At 44.5% G+C, this 18,967-nt stretch overlaps 1 protein-coding gene across 7 annotated transcripts in view; it reads left to right on the top strand.

Annotated features, from left to right (window-relative positions):
- ST3GAL3 (ST3 beta-galactoside alpha-2,3-sialyltransferase 3) overlaps positions 1 to 18,967 on the top strand; it is a 156,012-nt gene that overhangs the window by 69,653 nt on the left and 67,392 nt on the right. For 6 of the 7 annotated variants that reach the window (XM_036255755.1, XM_036255756.1, XM_036255754.1 and 3 more), the window contains one exon: positions 18,330 to 18,422. In XM_036255755.1, coding sequence (XP_036111648.1) covers positions 18,330 to 18,422 — 93 coding nt within the window. Of the gene's footprint in view, positions 1 to 17,458; positions 17,474 to 18,329; positions 18,423 to 18,967 lie in introns of those variants that run through there. The other variant, XR_004958886.1, reaches the window with a different exon arrangement.

Raw genomic sequence — 18,967 nt, 5'->3', positions numbered from 1 at the left:
TGGGCTGTGAAGTCAGGCATGAATTTTTAAAGCCCATTCCACATTTACTAGCTGTAATCTTGAGTGAGTTATTTAATTGCTAAGCTTCAGTTTCCCACTATAAAGTGGGAATGATAGTAATTGCCCAAGGATGAGATTCAACATGCCCTGTACCCTTATCAGTGTCTGGTAAATTGGGAAGGACATAGCCCCAAAATGAGACTTCAATCTCAGCTTCCCTTTGCTCCATGCCCCAGATTTCATTTTGTCACTTATTCATTCAATAAATATTTCTTGAGCACCAACCACGTGCTTTGTAATTTGAATAAAACTGAAAAGTCTAAGCCGTATGGACAGCCTTCTAAGTTTGATTGGAAAGGATGTCTTGTGAGCTAAAATTTTAGTGAATAGAGAATAAATGAGAATGGCAAGGGAGGGTAGGAGGTGGTATTTCTAGATAGCATGAGCAATGAACAGGTTTTTGGTTTTTGTTTTTATTTTATTTTTTTCAGATTGCATTAAAGTATTTTTTTAAATCTTTATTGTTGAATGTATTACAGATGTTCCTCATTTTTCCCCCATTGACCCCCCTCCTCTCCACTCCCACCGCCCTCCCGCCTTTTCCCACACTGTTGTCTGTGTCCATTGGTTATGCATATAAGTTCTTTGGTTTATTTCTTCCCACCCCCCAACCCCCCTTCTCTTTGAGGTTTGTCAGTCTAGCAGCCAATTTGTTCTTTTTTTTTATCCTCACCCGAGGACATTTTTCCATTTTTTGTTCAGATAGAGTGGGAGGGAGAGAGAGGAAGAGAGGGAAAGAGAGAAACATCGACGTGAAAGGGACACATCGAGTGGCTGCCACCCACATGACCAACCAGGGAAGGGGAAAAACTGCAACCGAGGTATGTGCCCTTATCGGGAACCGAGCCTGAGTCTCTCTGGACCACAGGCCGACACTCTAACTGCTAAGCCAAACTGGCCAGGGCAATTTGTTCTTCTTCTTTTTTTTTTTTTTTTTATCTTCACCCGAAGACATTTTTCCATTCAGACAGAGCGGGAGGGAGAGAGAGGAAGAGAGAGAAACATCGACATGAAAGGGACACATCGAGTGGCTGCCACCCGCACAACCCAACCAGGGCCGGGGACAAACTGCAACCGAAGTACGTGCCCTTAGCGGCAACCGAACCCGGGTCTCTCTGGACCACAGGCCGACACTCTAACTGCTGAGCCAAACTGGCCAGGGCCAATTTGTTTTTCTTAATCCCTTCACCTTTTCACCCATTCCCCCAACCCCCCTCCCATCTGGCAACCAACAAAATGTTCTCTGTATCTATGAGAATGTTTCTGTTTTGCCTGTTCATTTTGTTTGTCGATTCAATTGTCGATAGATATGTATTCATTGCCATTTTGTTTGTTCATATATTTTATCTTTTTCTTCAAAAAGACCCTTCAGCATTTCATATAATAATGGTTTGGTGCTGATGAACTCCTTTAACATTTTCTTGTCTGGGAAACTCTATATGGCCATCGATTCTAAATGACAGCTTTGCAGGATAGAGTAATCTTGGTTGTAGGTTCTTGCTTTTCATCACTCTGAATATTTCTTGCCACTCCTTTCTGGCCTGCAAAGTTTCTTTGAGAAATCAGCTGACAGTCTTATGGGAACTTCCTTGTAGGTAAATAACTGCTTTTCTCTTGCTGCTTTTAAGTTTCTCTCCTTGTCTTGAACCTTCTGCATTTGATGATGTGTCTTGGTGTAGGCCTCTCTGGGTTCATCTTATTTGGGACTCTCTGTGCTTCCTGGACTTGTATGTCTGTTTTCTTCACCAAGGTAGGGAAGTTTTCTGCCATTGTTGTTTCAAATAGGTTTTTGATTTCTTGTTCCCTCTCTTCTCTTTCTGGCACCCCCAAGATGCGAATGTTGGCACGCTTGAAGTTGTCCTAGAGGCTCCTTACACTATCTTCATTGTTTTGGATTCTTTTTTCTTTTTGTTGTTCTGATGGGGTGTTTTTTGCTTTCTTATATTCCAAATCAATGGTTTGCTTCTTGACTTTACCTACTCGACTATTGAATCTGTGTAAATTATTCTTTATTTCGGTTAGTGCCTCCTTCATTTCTGACTGATCCTTTTTTATGCTCTTGAGGCCCTCACTAAGTTCACTGAAGTTCTCACTAAGTTCATTGAGCATCCTTATAAGCAGTATTTTGAACTCAGCATCTATTAGGTTGCTTATCTCCATTTCGCTTAGTTCTTTTCCTGGAGATTTTTTCTGTTCATTCATTTGGGACCTGTTTCTTTGTCTCCTCATTTTGGCTGCCTCCCTGTGTTTGTTTCTATGTATTACTTAATGAGGGGTATGGGGCTAGCTGAGACCAGATGCTGCTGGTTTGAAAGAATTTAGGAAAACCTGAAGCAGAATCCAAGACAGGCCAATTCTATGGTTAAATACCTGACAACAGCTTGGGTGGGCCTGAACGTTGGGTGGGGCGCGGGCTCAGGGAATCACTAATGTGAGCTAGGTTGCTGGAGTCCCAGATATGCCTGCTGTCTGCCGCCCCAGGGAAGGGCTCACCAAAGGAACAAAGGCCTCTGACAGCACGTCTGTCCCGGAGAAAGCCCGCTCTCCAGCCCTCGCTCTAATGCCAAACAGCTCAGTTCTTCCCTGTATGTCTCTGGCGCCCCTCCAGCTGCCTCCCCTCCAAGCTTAGAGGGAGTGAGTCCGATAAGTTCGTGCGCGGGCTCTTTAGGGAGCTGCCTGGGGCTCCAGCCGCTTCAGCTTCCCTGAGCCTCAGTTCCCGCGGGTTTCTCCAGCCAGAAGTTATGGGGACTTCTCTTCCTGGCACTGGAACCCTGAGCGGGGTGCCTGGTGTGGGAAGGGGACCCCTCAGTCCTCAGGGAGGACCTTCCCAGCCGAGGTGTCCTCTTGATTTTTATCCGCCACACGTGGGTGTGGGACCAGCCCCTCCGCCTCCGCCCCTCCTACCAGTCTCGATGTGGCTGCTGCTTTAATTCCGTAGTTGTAGGACTTCCATTCAGCTTGATTTCAGGCAGCTTTGAATGATGGTGGTTCTGTAGTTTAGTTGTGACTTTGATGTGGTTGTTGGAGGGCGTGATACCGTGTTTACCTTCCCGCCATCTTGACTGGAAGTTTGTGTTTTTTGTTTTTAAATAAGGTGGCTTGGAAGTATAAATGGGGTTCAAAGAGGGTACAAGAGATCCTCAGGTGCATGGGGTATGGAAGAAAGAGAAACCTCCATTGCACATGGCAGTACAGAATATGGTGTTTTCAGGGAGACCAAGGTCACTATGAAAGCAGAAGGTAGAAGGAGCATTCACTGAAGTAGCTGAGGGTGTAAAGCAGGGGTGGGTAACATCCCACCTGCAGGGCGTACAAGGCCCGTGAAATCAAAACCAGCTAACATCACAGCCTCACCATATTAGCCTGACCAAATATACAGGCTAATTTTTAAGTTGATCATTTTGTATGACCCTTGAATGATGTTGTAAATATCTAAATGGCTCTTGGCAGAAAAAAGTTTCCTCACTGCTGCCTAGGGCATAGTTTACTGTTTCCAGCACAGCCTGCCAAGTTTCCTGTGACTACAAGGGGAACGTGTTTATTGAGCATGTATTGTATGCCTAAGGCCAGACTAGGTACTTTCTGTGTTACTTCTTCCTCACCATAGTCACTTAGATGATCTCATTCCGTCTCATGGCTTTTAATATTTGTATGTTGATGACTCCCAGATTTATAGTTCAAGCCCATTCCCATTCTCCACACCCCAGACTCATTTATCCACGTCCTGGCTTTCCCGGGATGTGAGTCAGGCATTTCACACCTGACATGTCCAGAACCAAACTCCTCATTCATACCTCATGCCTCCCGGAATCCTTCCTACCCCAGTAAATGGAAATTTCATCTTTCTTGTTGATTGGGTCAAAACTCTTGATATCATTATCTTTGACACCAAACTAATCATCAGCCCTGTTTGCGTTGCCTTAAATATCTCCAGTTCTAACCACGTCTCACCACCCCTTCATGATTCCTCTGTCCAGACAACCATTGTCTCCTACCTCATCATTGCACTCCGAAGTGCTCCCCCTGCTGTCATGCTGCCTTCCCAGTGGGCTGCCTCCACACTGCAGCCAAGTGATCCTGCTGAAATGCAGGAGAGATCTGGTCACTCCCCGTGATTAGAACTCTCCAGTGGCTCCCATTTCTCGTAGTGAAAGAGCCAGAGTTTTTTGTTTTTTAAATCCTCACCTGAGGATATTTTACTAATTACCTTCCAATAGACTAGGAGGGAGGGAGAGAGAGAGAAACAATATGAGAGGGACATATTGACTGGTTGCCTCCCACACAACCCGGACCAGGGCTGGGGATGAACCGCAGCCGAGGTATATGCCCTTGAATAGAATCGAACCCGTGACTCCTTGGTCTGTGGGTTGACACTCTAACCACTGAGCCAGACCAGCCAGGGCAAGAGCCAGAGTTTTTACCATGCCCAACTAAAGCCTTACATAGTCTAGATCAGCGGTTCTGAACCTGTGGGTCATGACCCCTTTGGGGGTCGAATGACCCTTACACAGGGGTCTCCTAAGACCATCGGAAAACACATATTTCTGATGGTCTTAGGAACCAAGGCACTGCTCCTCTCTCCGTCTCCAGGCGGGTCCGCCCACATGCAGATACGCCCACGTACAATATGAGAAACTGTATTAAAGGGTCGCGGCACTAGGAAGGTTGAGAACCACTGGTCTAGATAGACCCCTGTTTTCTTTTTACTCTCTGCTGGTTTATTATTCTGTATGGCTCCTTGCTGTGTCTCATGTCCTCTAGGCCCATTCCTGCCGCAGACTCTTGGCAATTCCCCTGGCCTTTGGGATGCTCTTCTCCAAATACCTAGAGATGACTCACTTCCTCAGCTTTTCAAACCTTAGCTCAAATGTCACCCTCTTAGTGGAGTCTTTGCTGCCTTCCCATTTGAAATTATAACCTCACCCTGGCTGGTGTGGTTCAGTGGTTAGAGCGTGGGTCCCCATGCACTGAAGTGTCTTGGGTTTGATTCCTGATCAAGGACACATACCTGGGTCGCAGGTTTGATCCCGGTTGGGGTCATGAGGGAGACAACCAGTCAATGTGTCTCTCACACATCGATGTTTCTCTCTCTCCCTCCCTCCCACTTTGTCTAAATATCAATGGAAAAATATCCTCAGGTGAGGATTAACAAATCCTCGATGTGAGATTCTGAAGTCCTTCAGTTGAGGGGTAGCCTGGACATTGGGTTTGTTTGTTTTTTAAATCCTCACCCGAGGATATTTTCTCAAATATCTTCAGATAGAGTGGGAGGGCAGGGGGAGAGAGAAACATTGATTGGCTGCCTCCAGCACAACCCCAACCAGGGCCGGGGAAGAACTACAACTGAGGTATATGCCCTTGCCCGGAATAGAACCCGTGACTCTTAGGTCTGAGGACCGATGCGCTAACCGCTGAGCAAGACTAGCCAGGACATGGGCATTGGGGTTTTTTAAGCTCCCCAGGTGAGTCTGATATGCAGCTAAGTTGAGAACCACTGCTCTAAAGTATTCTGTTTCCTGTCTGAGGAACGCTCCACTTTCCCAGGTGATTGATACCAAGAAAGAACTCACCTTTGAGGTAGGGCCCCTCGTGCATGTAGGAGTATGTCTATATACAGTGCTTCTCAACCCAGGACCTCACTACCCAGAGATTCTGATTTAGTTGATCAGAAATCAAGCTCGGATACCTTAATATTTAAAAGTTCCCCCATGTGACTCTAACATGCTAGGGTTGAGAGCCATTGGAGACAGAGCCTGTCATTTCAAGCCTGTCACTATAATCATATCTGAATATAGTATAACAAATACTACAGAATATAATAGTAGTTATGATAATGAGATTGTGGGTACTTTTTTCCTTTTGAGTTTACATTTTCTGTATTGTCCTATATACCTTTATGTCTTGGTTTCTAAACACTATTTTTAAAAATCCATTTTATATTAGGTTTTAGCTATCAGCCCTTTATTTTTTCCTTCATGGTCTTTTAAAATCTGAATCAATTTAAGAGTCAGAAAATCCTAAGTCGACCATTGTAAGTCAGGCACCATCTCTAATCAATTGATCTTTGATAAAGGAGCAAAGGTAATTCAATGGAAAAAAGGGTAGTCTTTTCAACAAATGGTGCTGGAACAATTGTATATCCATATGCAGAAATTGAATCTTCACCTTATACCTTTCACAAAAATTAACTCGAAGTGGAACCTAGATAGACCTAAATGTAAAATATATAGAAGATAACATAAGAGAAGATCTTTGTGACCTTGGATTTGGCAATGAGTTTTAGATTCAAAACCATAAATACAATCATGAAAGAAAAAAATTGATACCTTGACTTTATTAAAATTTAATACTTTTGTTCTGTGAAAGAAACTGTTAAGAAAATGGGGAAAAAAACTTGCGAAACACATGTTTGATAAATGGACTGTATCCAAAATATACCAAGAACTCTTAAAACCCAGTAATAAGAAAACAGTCAACCCAATCGAAAAATGGGCTAAAGCCTTGGCCAGTGTGACTTGGATGGGTGTCATCCTGTGCACCGAAAGGTTGCTGGTTTGATTCCCAGTCAAGGGCACATACCTCGGTTACGGTTCAGTCCCCAGCCCTGGTCAGGGTCATGTGCCAGGCAACCAGTCGATGTGTCTCTTTCTATCGATGTTTCTCTCTCTCCTCCTTCCCCTCCCTCACACTCTGTCTGAAGATAAATGGAAAAATATCCTCCAGTGAGGGTTTAAAAAACAAAAAACTGTTGCACAAATGTTGCACATTGCTCTGGTTTATACAATAATGAAGGCCTTTTTGTCTGATTACCTTTAAAAAATTCATAATTGCCAACAACTGGAAGTAATCAAGATGTCCTTCATTAGGTAAATGGTATAAACAAACTGTGGTACATCCAGACAATAGAATATTATTCAGCAATAAGAAGAAATGAGCTATCCAGCCATGAAAAGACTGGAGGAACCTTCAGTGCACATTGCTAAATGAAAGAAGCCAGTCTGAGAAGGCTACATATGCTTTTAACTACATGACATTCTGGAAAAGGTAAAGCTATGGAGAAAGTAAAGAGATCAGTGGTTGTTCAGGCAAGAGAGAAGGGATGAATAGGTAAGGCACAGGTGATTTTTAGGACAGTGAAACCGTTCAGTATTATATGGTCACGGTGGGTATGTGGCATCAGTAGAAAGATGTGGTTGCCAGGTGGAAGGTGACGGGGAACAGTGAGGAATAGGGGCACCTTTGCACTTGTCAGACTCCACAGTACCTTACAACACAAAGAGTTGTAATAAAGTTGTTAACTAACAAAAACAACCATAACAAAAACCAAAGGCTTTGAAATCAGAAAGCTCTATATTCAAATATTCTTTCTGCTGCTTGTTCATTAAGTCTCTGTTTTTCCTTGTTCATATCATACTGAGTTGTTTGAGGATTAACAATTTTAATGTAAACTATGAACTTTAGTTAATAATAACATATCAATATTGGTTCATTAATTGTCACAAATGTTACCACCTTAATGAAAGATGTTGATAACCCGAGACTGTGGGGAGGGACAAGGAGTATATGGGAACTCAATACTATCTCAATGTTTCTTTAAATCCAAAACTTCTAAAAAATAAAGTTGTTAACTATCAATTTTGGTTCATTAATTGTCACAAATGTTACCATCTTAATGAAAGATGTTGATAACCCGAGACTGTGGAGAGGGACGAGGAGTATATGGGAACTCAATACTATCTCAATGTTTCTTTAAATCCAAAACTTCTAAAAAATAAAGTTGTTAACTAACAAAAACAACCATAACAAAAGCCAAAGGCTTTGAAATCAGAAAGCTCTATATTCAAATATTCTTTCTGCTGCTTGTTCATTAAGTCTCTGTTTTTCCTTGTTCATATCATACTGAGTTGTTTGAGGATTAACAATAAGGTATAAAAATAAAATAAACAAAAACAAAAACTCTGGTATTGCTAAATAATTGTGGCTACATTCTTCCACTTAATATTATTTTGCTTCCCTAATCTTTTACCAGTTTCCTGCCTCTCCATATCCACTATCACCCCTCAGTCCAGGCCCCTTCATTTTCCTCTAGAACTAGTGCCTGTCGTTTGCTCTGCATAAAACCCCTCACTGCCGACAGCAGAAATCTAGACTCCTTGTCCTGGCAGCAAGACCATGGTCTGCTTTCACACACTTTGCTCCATCCGTGCTCAAGTATTTGCAGCCCCCCAAATATTTCTGGCCCTTTTTGGGCCTTTGCATGTATAATATCCTCTGCTGGGAATGCTCTTTCACGCCCTTTTCTTGACCTCACCTCCTCAGGACGCCTGTCAAATGTCCCAGGCCATTGCCTCATCTCTATACTCGCATACCCTGTGAATAACTTCGTGATAGCACTTACACTTTTATCAACTTACCTATCTTATTTACTAGAATGCAAGCTCCTTGAAAGCAAGAACCAAAATGGAAACTCAGACCCCCTTCTGAAGCCTTACCCCTAGCTATCCCTAGTGGAGACGACAATGTTCACTGCACAGCAACCCACTGTGGCGTACACGTTTTGTTTTGTTTTGTTTTGTTTTGTTTTGATTCCTCACCCGAGGGAGGAATGCATTTTTGCATTTCCTTAAGGGAGAGAGAAAGGGAGAAAGAGAGAGAGAGAGAAACATCAATGTGAGAGAGATACATAGACTGGTTGCCACCCACACAACCCCAACCGGGGCTGGGGACAAACTGCAACCGAGATATGTGCCCTTAGCGGGAATTGAACCCGGGACTCTATGGTCCATGGGCCGACACTCTAACCCCTGATCCAAACTAGCCAGGGCGGCGTACAAATTGTTAAAAATTCTTTTAATTGCCTGGCCAGCGTGGTTCAGTAGATTGGACGTTGTCCCATGGACTGAAAAGTCCTGGTTTGATTCCCAGTCGGGACACATGCTCAGGTTGAGGGCTTGATCCCCAGTGGGGGGCTTGCAGGAGGCAGCCTGTCGATGTTGATGTTCTGTCTCTCCCTTTCTCTCTAAAATATCAATAAAAATATATTTTAAAAAAAATTATTTCTATTTTTAAAAAGTGTTTGATTCTATTTTGTACTACGTGTGTTATTTTAATATATTCTTCCCCATATCTCCAAGTAAATCTGATGCTCCAGGAAGATGCGCTGTGTTGGTACTGTGGCTTTGAGTACCCCTGCCGTTTACTGTAACCTGGACTGTGACTCAATTTGAGAAGCTTGGACTTAGTGGACATAGGGAGAATGTTATCTGGAAATCATGAAAACGGCCTTACCTTGCTCTGAGGGCCGATAGAAAATTGGCCATAGGTTTTCACTGTGATTTTTCAGTACAGATCGTATGGATTTATCACAGGGCTCAGATAGCACAAGTATGCTGCCTGGAGACGAGTCCCTGCACTGGAGGTGCTGGCCTCGTTTCAGCGGCCGTCCCTCTCTGTCCCCAGCAGTCTCCCGCCCTCCTGCCTGTCAGGCAGAAGTTGGAGGCAGCCAAGTGAGTTGATGAGAATAATTCAAGTAAAAATAAAAGGAAGTTTTTTTCCCTCATTAAATTAGTGAAATGATGATAGTTCAGATGATTTAGAGGTTGTAAAAGCCGAAGTCAAACATTAAAACAGTAGGAACAGTAACTGACATTTATATAACCTTTCATAGAATGCTCCGACCTACGTTATTGCAGGAAATTACTTCATCTCCCATCAGTCCTATAAAATGTATATTATTATAGCTATTTAAAGCATCAATTATCTTTTACTTGAGATTACACAGTTAGTAAGAGGAATAGTTAGTTACTTAAATTCCAGTCTTTTTACCTTTAAGCCCATTGCTCTTTCTACCAAAAAGAAAAAGCAAAGGCTTTGGTGAGAACAGAGGATGGGTTTTAGAGTCAGTTTCTCTTGTCAAAAATGAGAAGAGTCTTTGCCTTAGAATAGAGCTGCTCCATGGGTATGCAGAGTACTGGCTGCATATTTTTTGTAAGGCCTCTGCTGTATAAACAACTTGATGGGTCCCTGTGAGATGTAATGATTTATTGATGAAAATTAATAACAGTGGAGAAAGAGGAGATGTTTATGTATTAGTTCATTATCCAGTCTGTGCACATGAAGGTTCTTCATAGTATCTAGACACCATCTCTGTTCAAGTTCAGGAACCATCTCTTCATGGTTCTTATCGTCAGGGCATCATTCCTGGCTAATTTCACATCTCCCACCACAAGAAGAAGGTAGCAGTACTATTATTGCTTACAGTGCTGTGGCTGTCTGGAACCTGTTACATAGAAACAATATAGATTGTACAATACTGACTCTTCAGTTCTTAAGTACCATTTATTTCATGCTGGTTACATCAGTACTCATGACGCCATTATCAGCCTTATCTTTCATGCCGCCCATAAATGCTGGCTTCCAGCGACCCTCAAAGGTTGTGACTGTGCTTATTTATGATTACCACAAATGCCAATCTACCCAGTGTGCAGGGAAGTGTGAATTGTAAGTAGTCTTCTGGTGATGTTAAATTTACCATTTGAACCTACCAAGACTGAATCATGAAAAAATAGAAAATCTGAACAAATCAGTTACTGGTAACCTCCCAACAAACAAAAGTCCAGGACCAGGTAGCTTCACTGGCAAATTCTACTTCTCAAACTTTTCCACAAAATGGAAGAGGGAACACTTTCAAACTCATTTTATGAGGCCAGCATTACCCTGATACCAAACCAAAGACACTACAAGAAAGAAAATTAACAGGCCAATATCCCTGATGTACACAGATACAAAATTCTAAACAAAATTTTAGCAAACTGAATTCAACAATACATTAAAAGGATCACACACCATGATCAAGTGGGACTTATTCCAGGGATGCAAGAATTGTTCAATATCCACAAATCAATCACTGTGATACAGCACATTAACAAAATTAAGAATAAAAATCATATCATCATTTTTTAATAGATGGAAAAAAGCATTTGACAAAATTCAACATCAATTCATAATGAAAACTTTCAAGAAAGTGAGTATGGAGGAAACATACCTCAGCATAGTAAAGGCCATGTAAGACAAACCCATAGCTGATGTGATACCCAGGGGTGAAAACCTGGGAGTTTTTCCTCTAAGATCAGGAATAAGACAAGGATTCCCACTTTTGCAACTTTTATTCATTGTTGCACTGGAAGTCTTAGCCAAAGCAGTTGGACAAGAAAAAGACATAAAAGGTATCCAGATCCAAAAAGAAGAAGTAAAACTGTCTGTATTTGCAGATGACAAGATATAAAAAAACCAAAGACTTCACCATAAAACTGCTAGAACTATTAAACAAATTTAGTAAAGTTGCAGGATACAAAATAATACACAAAAATTAGTTGCATTTCTATACACTAGTAATGAACTATCAGAAAGTGGAATTAGTAGTCCCATTGACAATTCCAACAAAGAGAATAAAATAATCTAGGAATAAATTTAAGGAGGCAAAAGACCCATACACTGAAAACTATAAGACACTGATAAATTGAAGAAGACACAAATAAATGGAAAGATATTTTATCTCATGGATTAGAAGAATTAATATTGTTAAAATGTCCATACTACTCAAAGCAACCTACAGAGTCAGTGCACTCCCTATCAAAATGTATAATTTGGAATTTTATAGTTTAAACACAGAGCAGAAGCCCTGGCCAGTTTGGTCAGCAGTTAGAGCATCAGCCTGCAGACCAAAGAGTAGCAAGTTCAATTCCAGTCAAGGGCACATGCCTTGGTTGCAGTTCAGTCAGCCCTGGTCAGGGTCGTGCAGGAGGTGACCAGTTGATGTGTGTCTCTCACATCAATGTTTCTCCCTCTCACCCTCTTTCTCTCTCCCTCCCACTCTATTTGAAGATAAGGGTAAAAAATATCCTCAGGTGAGGATTTAAAAAAAAATTAAACATAGAGCAGCACATCTTCCAACTCTGTCTTCTTTGAGCCCTGCATGCCTGGGTCTAAGGGCTGTACTGTCTTAGAGGATTGTTATAAAGATAAATTAGATAATCAGGTCAACTGCAGACAGTTTATACTCAATAAATCTAAGTTTCCTTGTTCTTTTCACTACCACCTAGAGAGAGGATGTGTTTTTTAATTTTCAAAGAAACAACATTGAATTGGAGCTGTCACAACAGACCCCTGGTGGAGTCTGTGCAAATTGCCCGTGCAGCCCAGGCTAAAGCACTCGTAAGAGCTTACTGGAGAGCATGCTTCTAGTCAAAACAAAATATGTTACAACACCCTGGAGACAGAATCAAACTGCACTCGCCACTGAATCAAATGTGAGAGTAGCCTGGTATGTTGAAAATATATTATTGTGCCCAGTACCAAGAGCTAGAAAGTTGGGCCTCCAGAGCTGAGAAATACCACAAATTCCAGACGGCTCAGATCAAGCACTTCTTCGTAAAGCGATGGAAGAAACAGGAGAGGGTGCTGCCAAGTTTATCACTGATCGCTGCAAGTGAGGCAGACACTGTGTGGAAGCCCACGTCTGCTTTGGAGTGCACAAAGAGCAAAGAGTCAGTGACACTCAGGGCAGGGCGGCCCGACAGCACCCCGAAGGTGAGTGAGTGAGGAGACTCATGATATTACAAGGAGAGCCAGCCGACTGGAATAACGGGGTAGTAGGGTTGGAGGGGAGAGGCAGGCAGAGGAGATAAAATTGTCTTTAAGAAGAAAAGTTTCTATCTTGCAGCTTAAAAGGATCTATGGCAGCATTAAGTAACCTTTCTTACATACAAGCTCTTTCAGAAAAATTTAAAATAAAAATGCTTAATGACAGAAAGGGATTACTAAGTCTAACCTAAGTTCTTTCTTTTCCCAAGTAATGTCAGTGTCCCAGCAACACCGCTGTGGTAATTGAAGAAACGCCTCTTCGTTAGGAAGGTGAGCGAGGACTGAACTGAAGCCATGGTGGGGTGAGCTCTGCCGAGGCTTCTCATCTGCGTGTCCATGCTCGTCCTCACAGCCACCTTCGAGTTGCTGTGTTTGCTTGAAAGGAAACGAATGTTTGTTAACTGTTATTTGCCAGGCAGCCTGCATGGTGTCTCACATGGTTTATTTCACTCTCTCAGTTGGTTCCTTGCCCTCCACACCAGTGAACTCGCACATGGAATGAGGGAGGGGCAGAGGAGGAGGCTGATCCGAGTTCAGTCTCCTTTGAGAGGGTCCTAGAAATTAGACTGTTGGTCACGAGATGCCCATCGCTGGTCAGAGTCCTCAGGAATAACTGTTAAAGTCCCTTTTCCATTTTCCCCAGCCATTACCACCTCCCCCACTTCCTGTCAGCTAACTTTCCAAGTCAAGGTAACCAGCTGGGTGCAGTCCAGCAGGGCTTTCGTAGGGTACTTGTATACTCCGTGCTATGCAGCATGCTCAGTTTTCACAGTCAGGAGAGAAGAGTATGTAGATGGATAGTTACTCTTCGGTGTAACAAGTGCCAGGCCATAACTCTGTCCTGGTCATTGTGTCCCTAATCCCAGCTAGTGTCTGGCACATGGCAACGGGACTGCCCCAGTTAACACGTATTGAGAAAGAAACTGTGCCAGGCATTGTACTGAGCACTTTATTCTCAACGTAATCCTCACAACAACTGGATGGAGTAAGGACTAGTGCAATCCCAGTTTTACAGATGTGGACACAGGCACAGAGTAATTAAACAGCATGCCCAAAGTCACACGGCTGGTGAGGGACAGAGCCAGGTTACAGATCCACGCGAAGGGACTCTGTTGCCTCTAAATATGTGTCGAGTGAGTGAATGAATGAAAGGATGAGTGGGAGGAGGGGAAGGAGGTGGGAGAGAAAGCAAGCATGCGGGAACAGGAGAGCGAGCTGAGGGTGAAAGCGGGGCCCACAGGCAGAGTGGGCTGGTCTGGCCCGGAAGAGGAGCGGTCATGAGCTTCGTAAGGGAAGCGGTGCTTACACTTAGCATCGCAGGTGAGTGGGCAGTCACAGGGCAGGGCCGGGGAGCAGAGCTAAGACCAACCCTTCTGCATTAAATCCGCTCCCCTCTCCTACTGAAAGACATTTCTCCCACAACTGTCCCATCTCAACTGCATCATGCGTTTGTTTGTCTCTTATTCTAAGCAGCTTATAAACATGCTAAAATACTTCCTATTCTTAAAAGACATTCTCCACACTTCTCTCCTCCGGCTATTGCCCCATTTCCCCTCTCCCTTTAGCAGGGTTGGGGAACATCTGTCCCTCAGGCCGTATAAGGCCCATGAAATCAATACCAACCAACATCACATGCCTCACCAAATTAGCCTGACCAAATATGGCAAGCTAATTTTTCAGTTGATAATTTTGTATGGCCCGCGAATGATGTTATAAATATCCAAATGGCCCTTGGCAGAAAAAAGGTTCCCCACCCCTGCTTTATAGCAAAACTCCTAAAAATAGTTTCTATCCCATATCTCCAATTCTTCTGTTTTCTCTTAAACCCAATGAAGTCAACATTTCATGCCCCCACTCTCACCCTTCCCATGAAACAGCTCTTTTCAAAGTCAGGAGTAGTCTTCATGTTGCCAAATCCAGTTGTTGACGCTCTGGCCACGTCAGGCCTACCGCTATGTTTGACACACTGTCCCTCTGCCCTGGAGACACATCCTTCCCTTAGCAACTGAGACATCGCTCTCTCCTGACTATTTTTCTGCCTCGTGGGCTTCGATTTTCAGCCATTTGCAGTGCTACTCCTCACCTCCCAAATGATGAGCCTTAAAACGCATACGTCGATCAGGGTGCTCGCCACTGGGAATCACTCAGTGACTCTCCAGCATGACAGAATCCAAACTTGAGCCAAGTATTCAAAGCCTCTGTGACCTGGCTGCCTGCCTCTACCACTGTTAATGTGCAGTGCTCCCTTCCTGTTGGGCCCTCTTGCCACATCCTCCCCGATCTCTGGGAATTGAGTGGTTCCCATTTGCAGATGAGGGAGCTGAGAATCCGATTTCCCATCACTCGCCCAGGGGCACACAGCTTGCCAATGTCCTCTGAGAACGGGTCTGATTCCAGGTCCTATCCTCTTCCCACTCAACCTGTTGCCTGGACTGATTCCTTTGACTCAGTGCTTCTGAGTGAAGCAAGGGAGTGAAGTCGGTTTGTTCTTTTGGATTCCAGTGTGTCCATCTGGATTTCCTCTTGGGGTGCAGTGGCTTACACTCTTCACCCCGGGGCTCGGTAGTCACGTTCTAGGACAATGGGTGCTCTTACTGGTTGAAATGCTAAAGCTCCCCAACTGAAAGGCCAGCTGCAGAGTGTGAGAAGAACAAGGGCTGAATGATTTGATCAGACATCTGTGGGGGCCTCCTGGCATTTGGAGTGTGAGTGCCTTAGAGAAACTAACTATTCTGGCCCGAGGGAGTTGGCGACTGTTAGTCTTGGTGGTCTTGACCGCTAACTGCCCCAGAGGTCCCAGCCTGCTGAATGACTCAGAATCCCCAACACTCTCCCTATTCTTCTCTCACTGGGACAGTCAGGAGGCCATTCTAAGGCATTTTAATTTGGTAATAACTTGACTTGCCCACTGTACCCAGGGCTGTGTGTTTTTGAAGTTACTGTTGCTCTTTGAATGGGGGGGGGGGGGCGGCTTAGAGCTGCTCATCCTTGATATGTGACTACCCTGCACTGCCAGGGGAAGAGCCCCTCCTGCTGGGCTGTCCTGTGCTCCCTTTTCTCCGTCATGGATTACCCGAGTCCACAGACCCGGACTGTCCCATAGCCCTTATTCTTGAAGACCTTGCCAAAAGTTGATAGTGTGAACTAGGGAAAAGAAAGGTGGCCAACAGTCTCCCTTACTGCACATGTATCTCTGCAAGTGCACTGTTAAAGAGGCAACTGCATTCATCTTTCATCTTCTTTGTGAAACTTTCTGGAATTCAGAAAGACCGCAGGAACCTCCTGTACAAGGCGGCAGGCAGGTGGGGGGGGTTGGGAGACGAGGACCTGAGGGATTCGTGGTGCCTTGCTGCTCATGCACACTTCTGGACACTCTCCTCTAGCCCGTCTCCACCTGCACTGACCCCTGTGTGCTGTCCCGGACTCAGTGCTCCTTCTGTGCTGGCACTTACTGTGGTCCCACTGGTGGCAGTGCCACGGCAAGAGCTCCTGCATTGGTGTTAGAAGCAGGTCCAAGTCCAGTATCTGCCACTTACTAGCTCTGTGATCTTGGATACGTCTCTTCACCTTTCTGAGCTTGTGTGGAAATTAACCAAGAGCACATGGCTATTGAGAGGAGTAATTGAAAACATCTATAAGGTTTTAATCATTGTGCCTAGCCCAAACTTACAGTAAGTTTAGTAATTGAACTGAAGTTTACATTTTGTTTCTGAAATACAGTTGTTTACATAAGAGCATATTGTTATGTAAATGTTCCTGTTAAGCCTTCAACTTTCTTTTGCCTACCAAATTCAGCCCCTACTCTGGCTTGTCATTCAGCATTTGCTTTTGCATTTCAGGCTTTAAATTTCACTGGTAAGAAAAGTTAAAAATATGTGGATTTCTAGAAGAAATTGCACTGGATACAGATGAGTTTGTCTAAGTTCACTGAGCGGTTACTCTCTGTAAGGCCCTGGGCTAGACCCAGAGGACACATTGCGTGACTTACACATGACATGTTTCTGGCAATCGAGTACAGGTGCCAGCCCCCAAAACACCACCACCTTGTATGACCCCGCCCAGTCGCCGTGGGAAGCAGCCCCGAGGGAAAACTTACCATGGGGCCCAGCACAATACAGCAGTGCGGTGCATGGTGATCAGTTTTGGCAGTAGGTCAGGGTGGAGGCGGGGAGGTTGGGACTGGGAACTGGCGACCGGCCGAGACTTCCTCAGGTGCCCCAACAGTCAGAGTGTGTCCTGTCCTTCCCTGTGGTTTTCTCCAGACTGCTCCAGCGCCACATTGAACACATACGGGCACTGAAGCCCGAAGATGTGAGGTGACTTGACTACAGTCACACAGCAGCCAAGCCAGGGCTAGAACACAAGCCTTTTGAAGAAGGTTCAGCCATCTCTGACTTGGGGGTTCCCAAGATTGTCTTGGTTCCAAAGTACAGTGAGACTCTCGGGGTCATTTTGTTGCTTAATAAAATTATAAGGGTCTTTTGTTTGCCTATTTCTTTTTTTTCCTATACTCCTTTTAGAGAGTTGCTAAGAAAGGAAGAGAGGTTTGGGGATTATGAATTTCTTTTTCTTTTATTGTCCACAAGCTATGTGACAAATGTAGTTTTATAATAAGAAAAAGTTATTTTTAAAAGAGAGCATTAAAAAAATAACTGTTAGTATAAAAGTATTCACAAAATCATAAAGATATGGTTTGGCAATTTCCTCGAGTGCTTCTCGACTCCAGCTTGCTCTGACATTTGCGAACCTTCCACAGTGTCCTGACAAGTGCCTGTTCAGACCCTTTTGGACCAGCCTCCAGGGCTGGCTGATACTTCTGTCGTCCCATTCCTGTGCACAGCACTGGCCCCAGCGCAGAGTGAAGTCACACTGTACGCCCAGGAAATTACACTATAAAGAGGGAGACATACTACCAACAATTACGGCACAGTATGGCGAGTGCCGATGGGGGTGAGCATGTAGTGTGGGTGGCAGGGGCCAGACTATACGAACACAGAGGAGGCACTTAGCTCAGGCCGGAGGTCAGGGAATTATTCCCAGTGAGGTTGACATCTGAGCTTAGTTTTGAAAAACCAGTCGGCATAGCCAAGTGGAGAAGGACAAGGAAGAACAGTCTAGTCAGAGAGAACAGAAGATCACCAGAGCATTCTCTGCTAGTCATCTCATGGTTACAGTAACAGCCCAACATACGTATGATCTGTGTGCGTGGCACTGTGAGTGGTTCCCTGTGGCTGGGAACAGAGAAGGACCGTGGAGAGTGCAGAGCCTTGGGCAGCTCTCTCTAGGTCTCCAGGCTCCACTCTCAGTCTGGGGGCCTGGGTGGAGTCCCTGACTTCGTCCATATCAGCATTACTGCAAAGAATCTGTGCGAACCCAGTGAGTTCCTTTTACCAAATTCCATTGACAGGTCTTGCTTATTTATCTACCTATTCGTTTGGTTTTTTTTTTTATTATTATTTGAGGGGGGTTTTGTCCCCTTGAAAGCTTGGTGTAGCAGAGGGACTTAAGTGCTGATTGTAGGGAACGAAACTTTATTCAAGGTTTAAACACCTACAGCTCTTCACAGGTTAGTAACCCACTGGCTGCTGGGTGCCTGGCAAGCGGTGACTTTCCTTCTCTTCCCCTAGGCCTGCGGAGTTAGCCACCAAGTACGCAAACTTTTCAGAGGGAGCTTGCAAGCCTGGCTATGCTTCAGCCTTGATGACGGCCATCTTCCCGCGGTGAGTGTTCCTCTTTCTCCCACTGGTCCATGACGCAGGAGTCGGAAACCCTGCAAGCGATGTGCCCCAGAGAAAACAAGCCTCCGCTGTAACTTCCCTTCTGTCCTCCCGTCTCTGGGTACCTGGGAAGGACTTTGCCTTTTGTTGGTTCCCACCTCAGTCCCGCTCTGTGCTCTTGCTGTACCTTCTTCCCCCTGTTCACCTACCAGCACTGCTGGTTTCTGTGGGGGCGGAGGAGTGGAACCTGTGGTGGCCCCGTGGGAGCCAGGCATCCAGAGAAGGCTATCCAGCACAGGAGATCCCATCAGTGGCCCCACTGTTTTGGAAGGTAGGAGAGGCATATCCAAATAAAGCAGGGACCAAGGAGGAGTTTTGGAGACTAGCTGTTTTGGCCGCTTGTTCCCTTGTCCATTTTGCATTCTGGATTCCTGGTTTCCTTGGAATCAGGGTCACTAAAAGAAGCCAAACCCTGGAGCTCCTTTTACCGAATGCTGCTGAGGGGCCTTGGTTCCGTATCTGCCCTTTCCTGAAGCCTTAGCGTGGAG

Source organism: Molossus molossus, unplaced genomic scaffold (genome assembly GCF_014108415.1).
Source record: "Molossus molossus isolate mMolMol1 unplaced genomic scaffold, mMolMol1.p scaffold_m16_p_12, whole genome shotgun sequence".
NCBI classification, from domain to species: Eukaryota; Metazoa; Chordata; class Mammalia; order Chiroptera; family Molossidae; genus Molossus; species Molossus molossus.
Note: the sequence above shows the minus strand (reverse complement) of the source record. Positions and strands in the feature narration are given on the sequence as shown.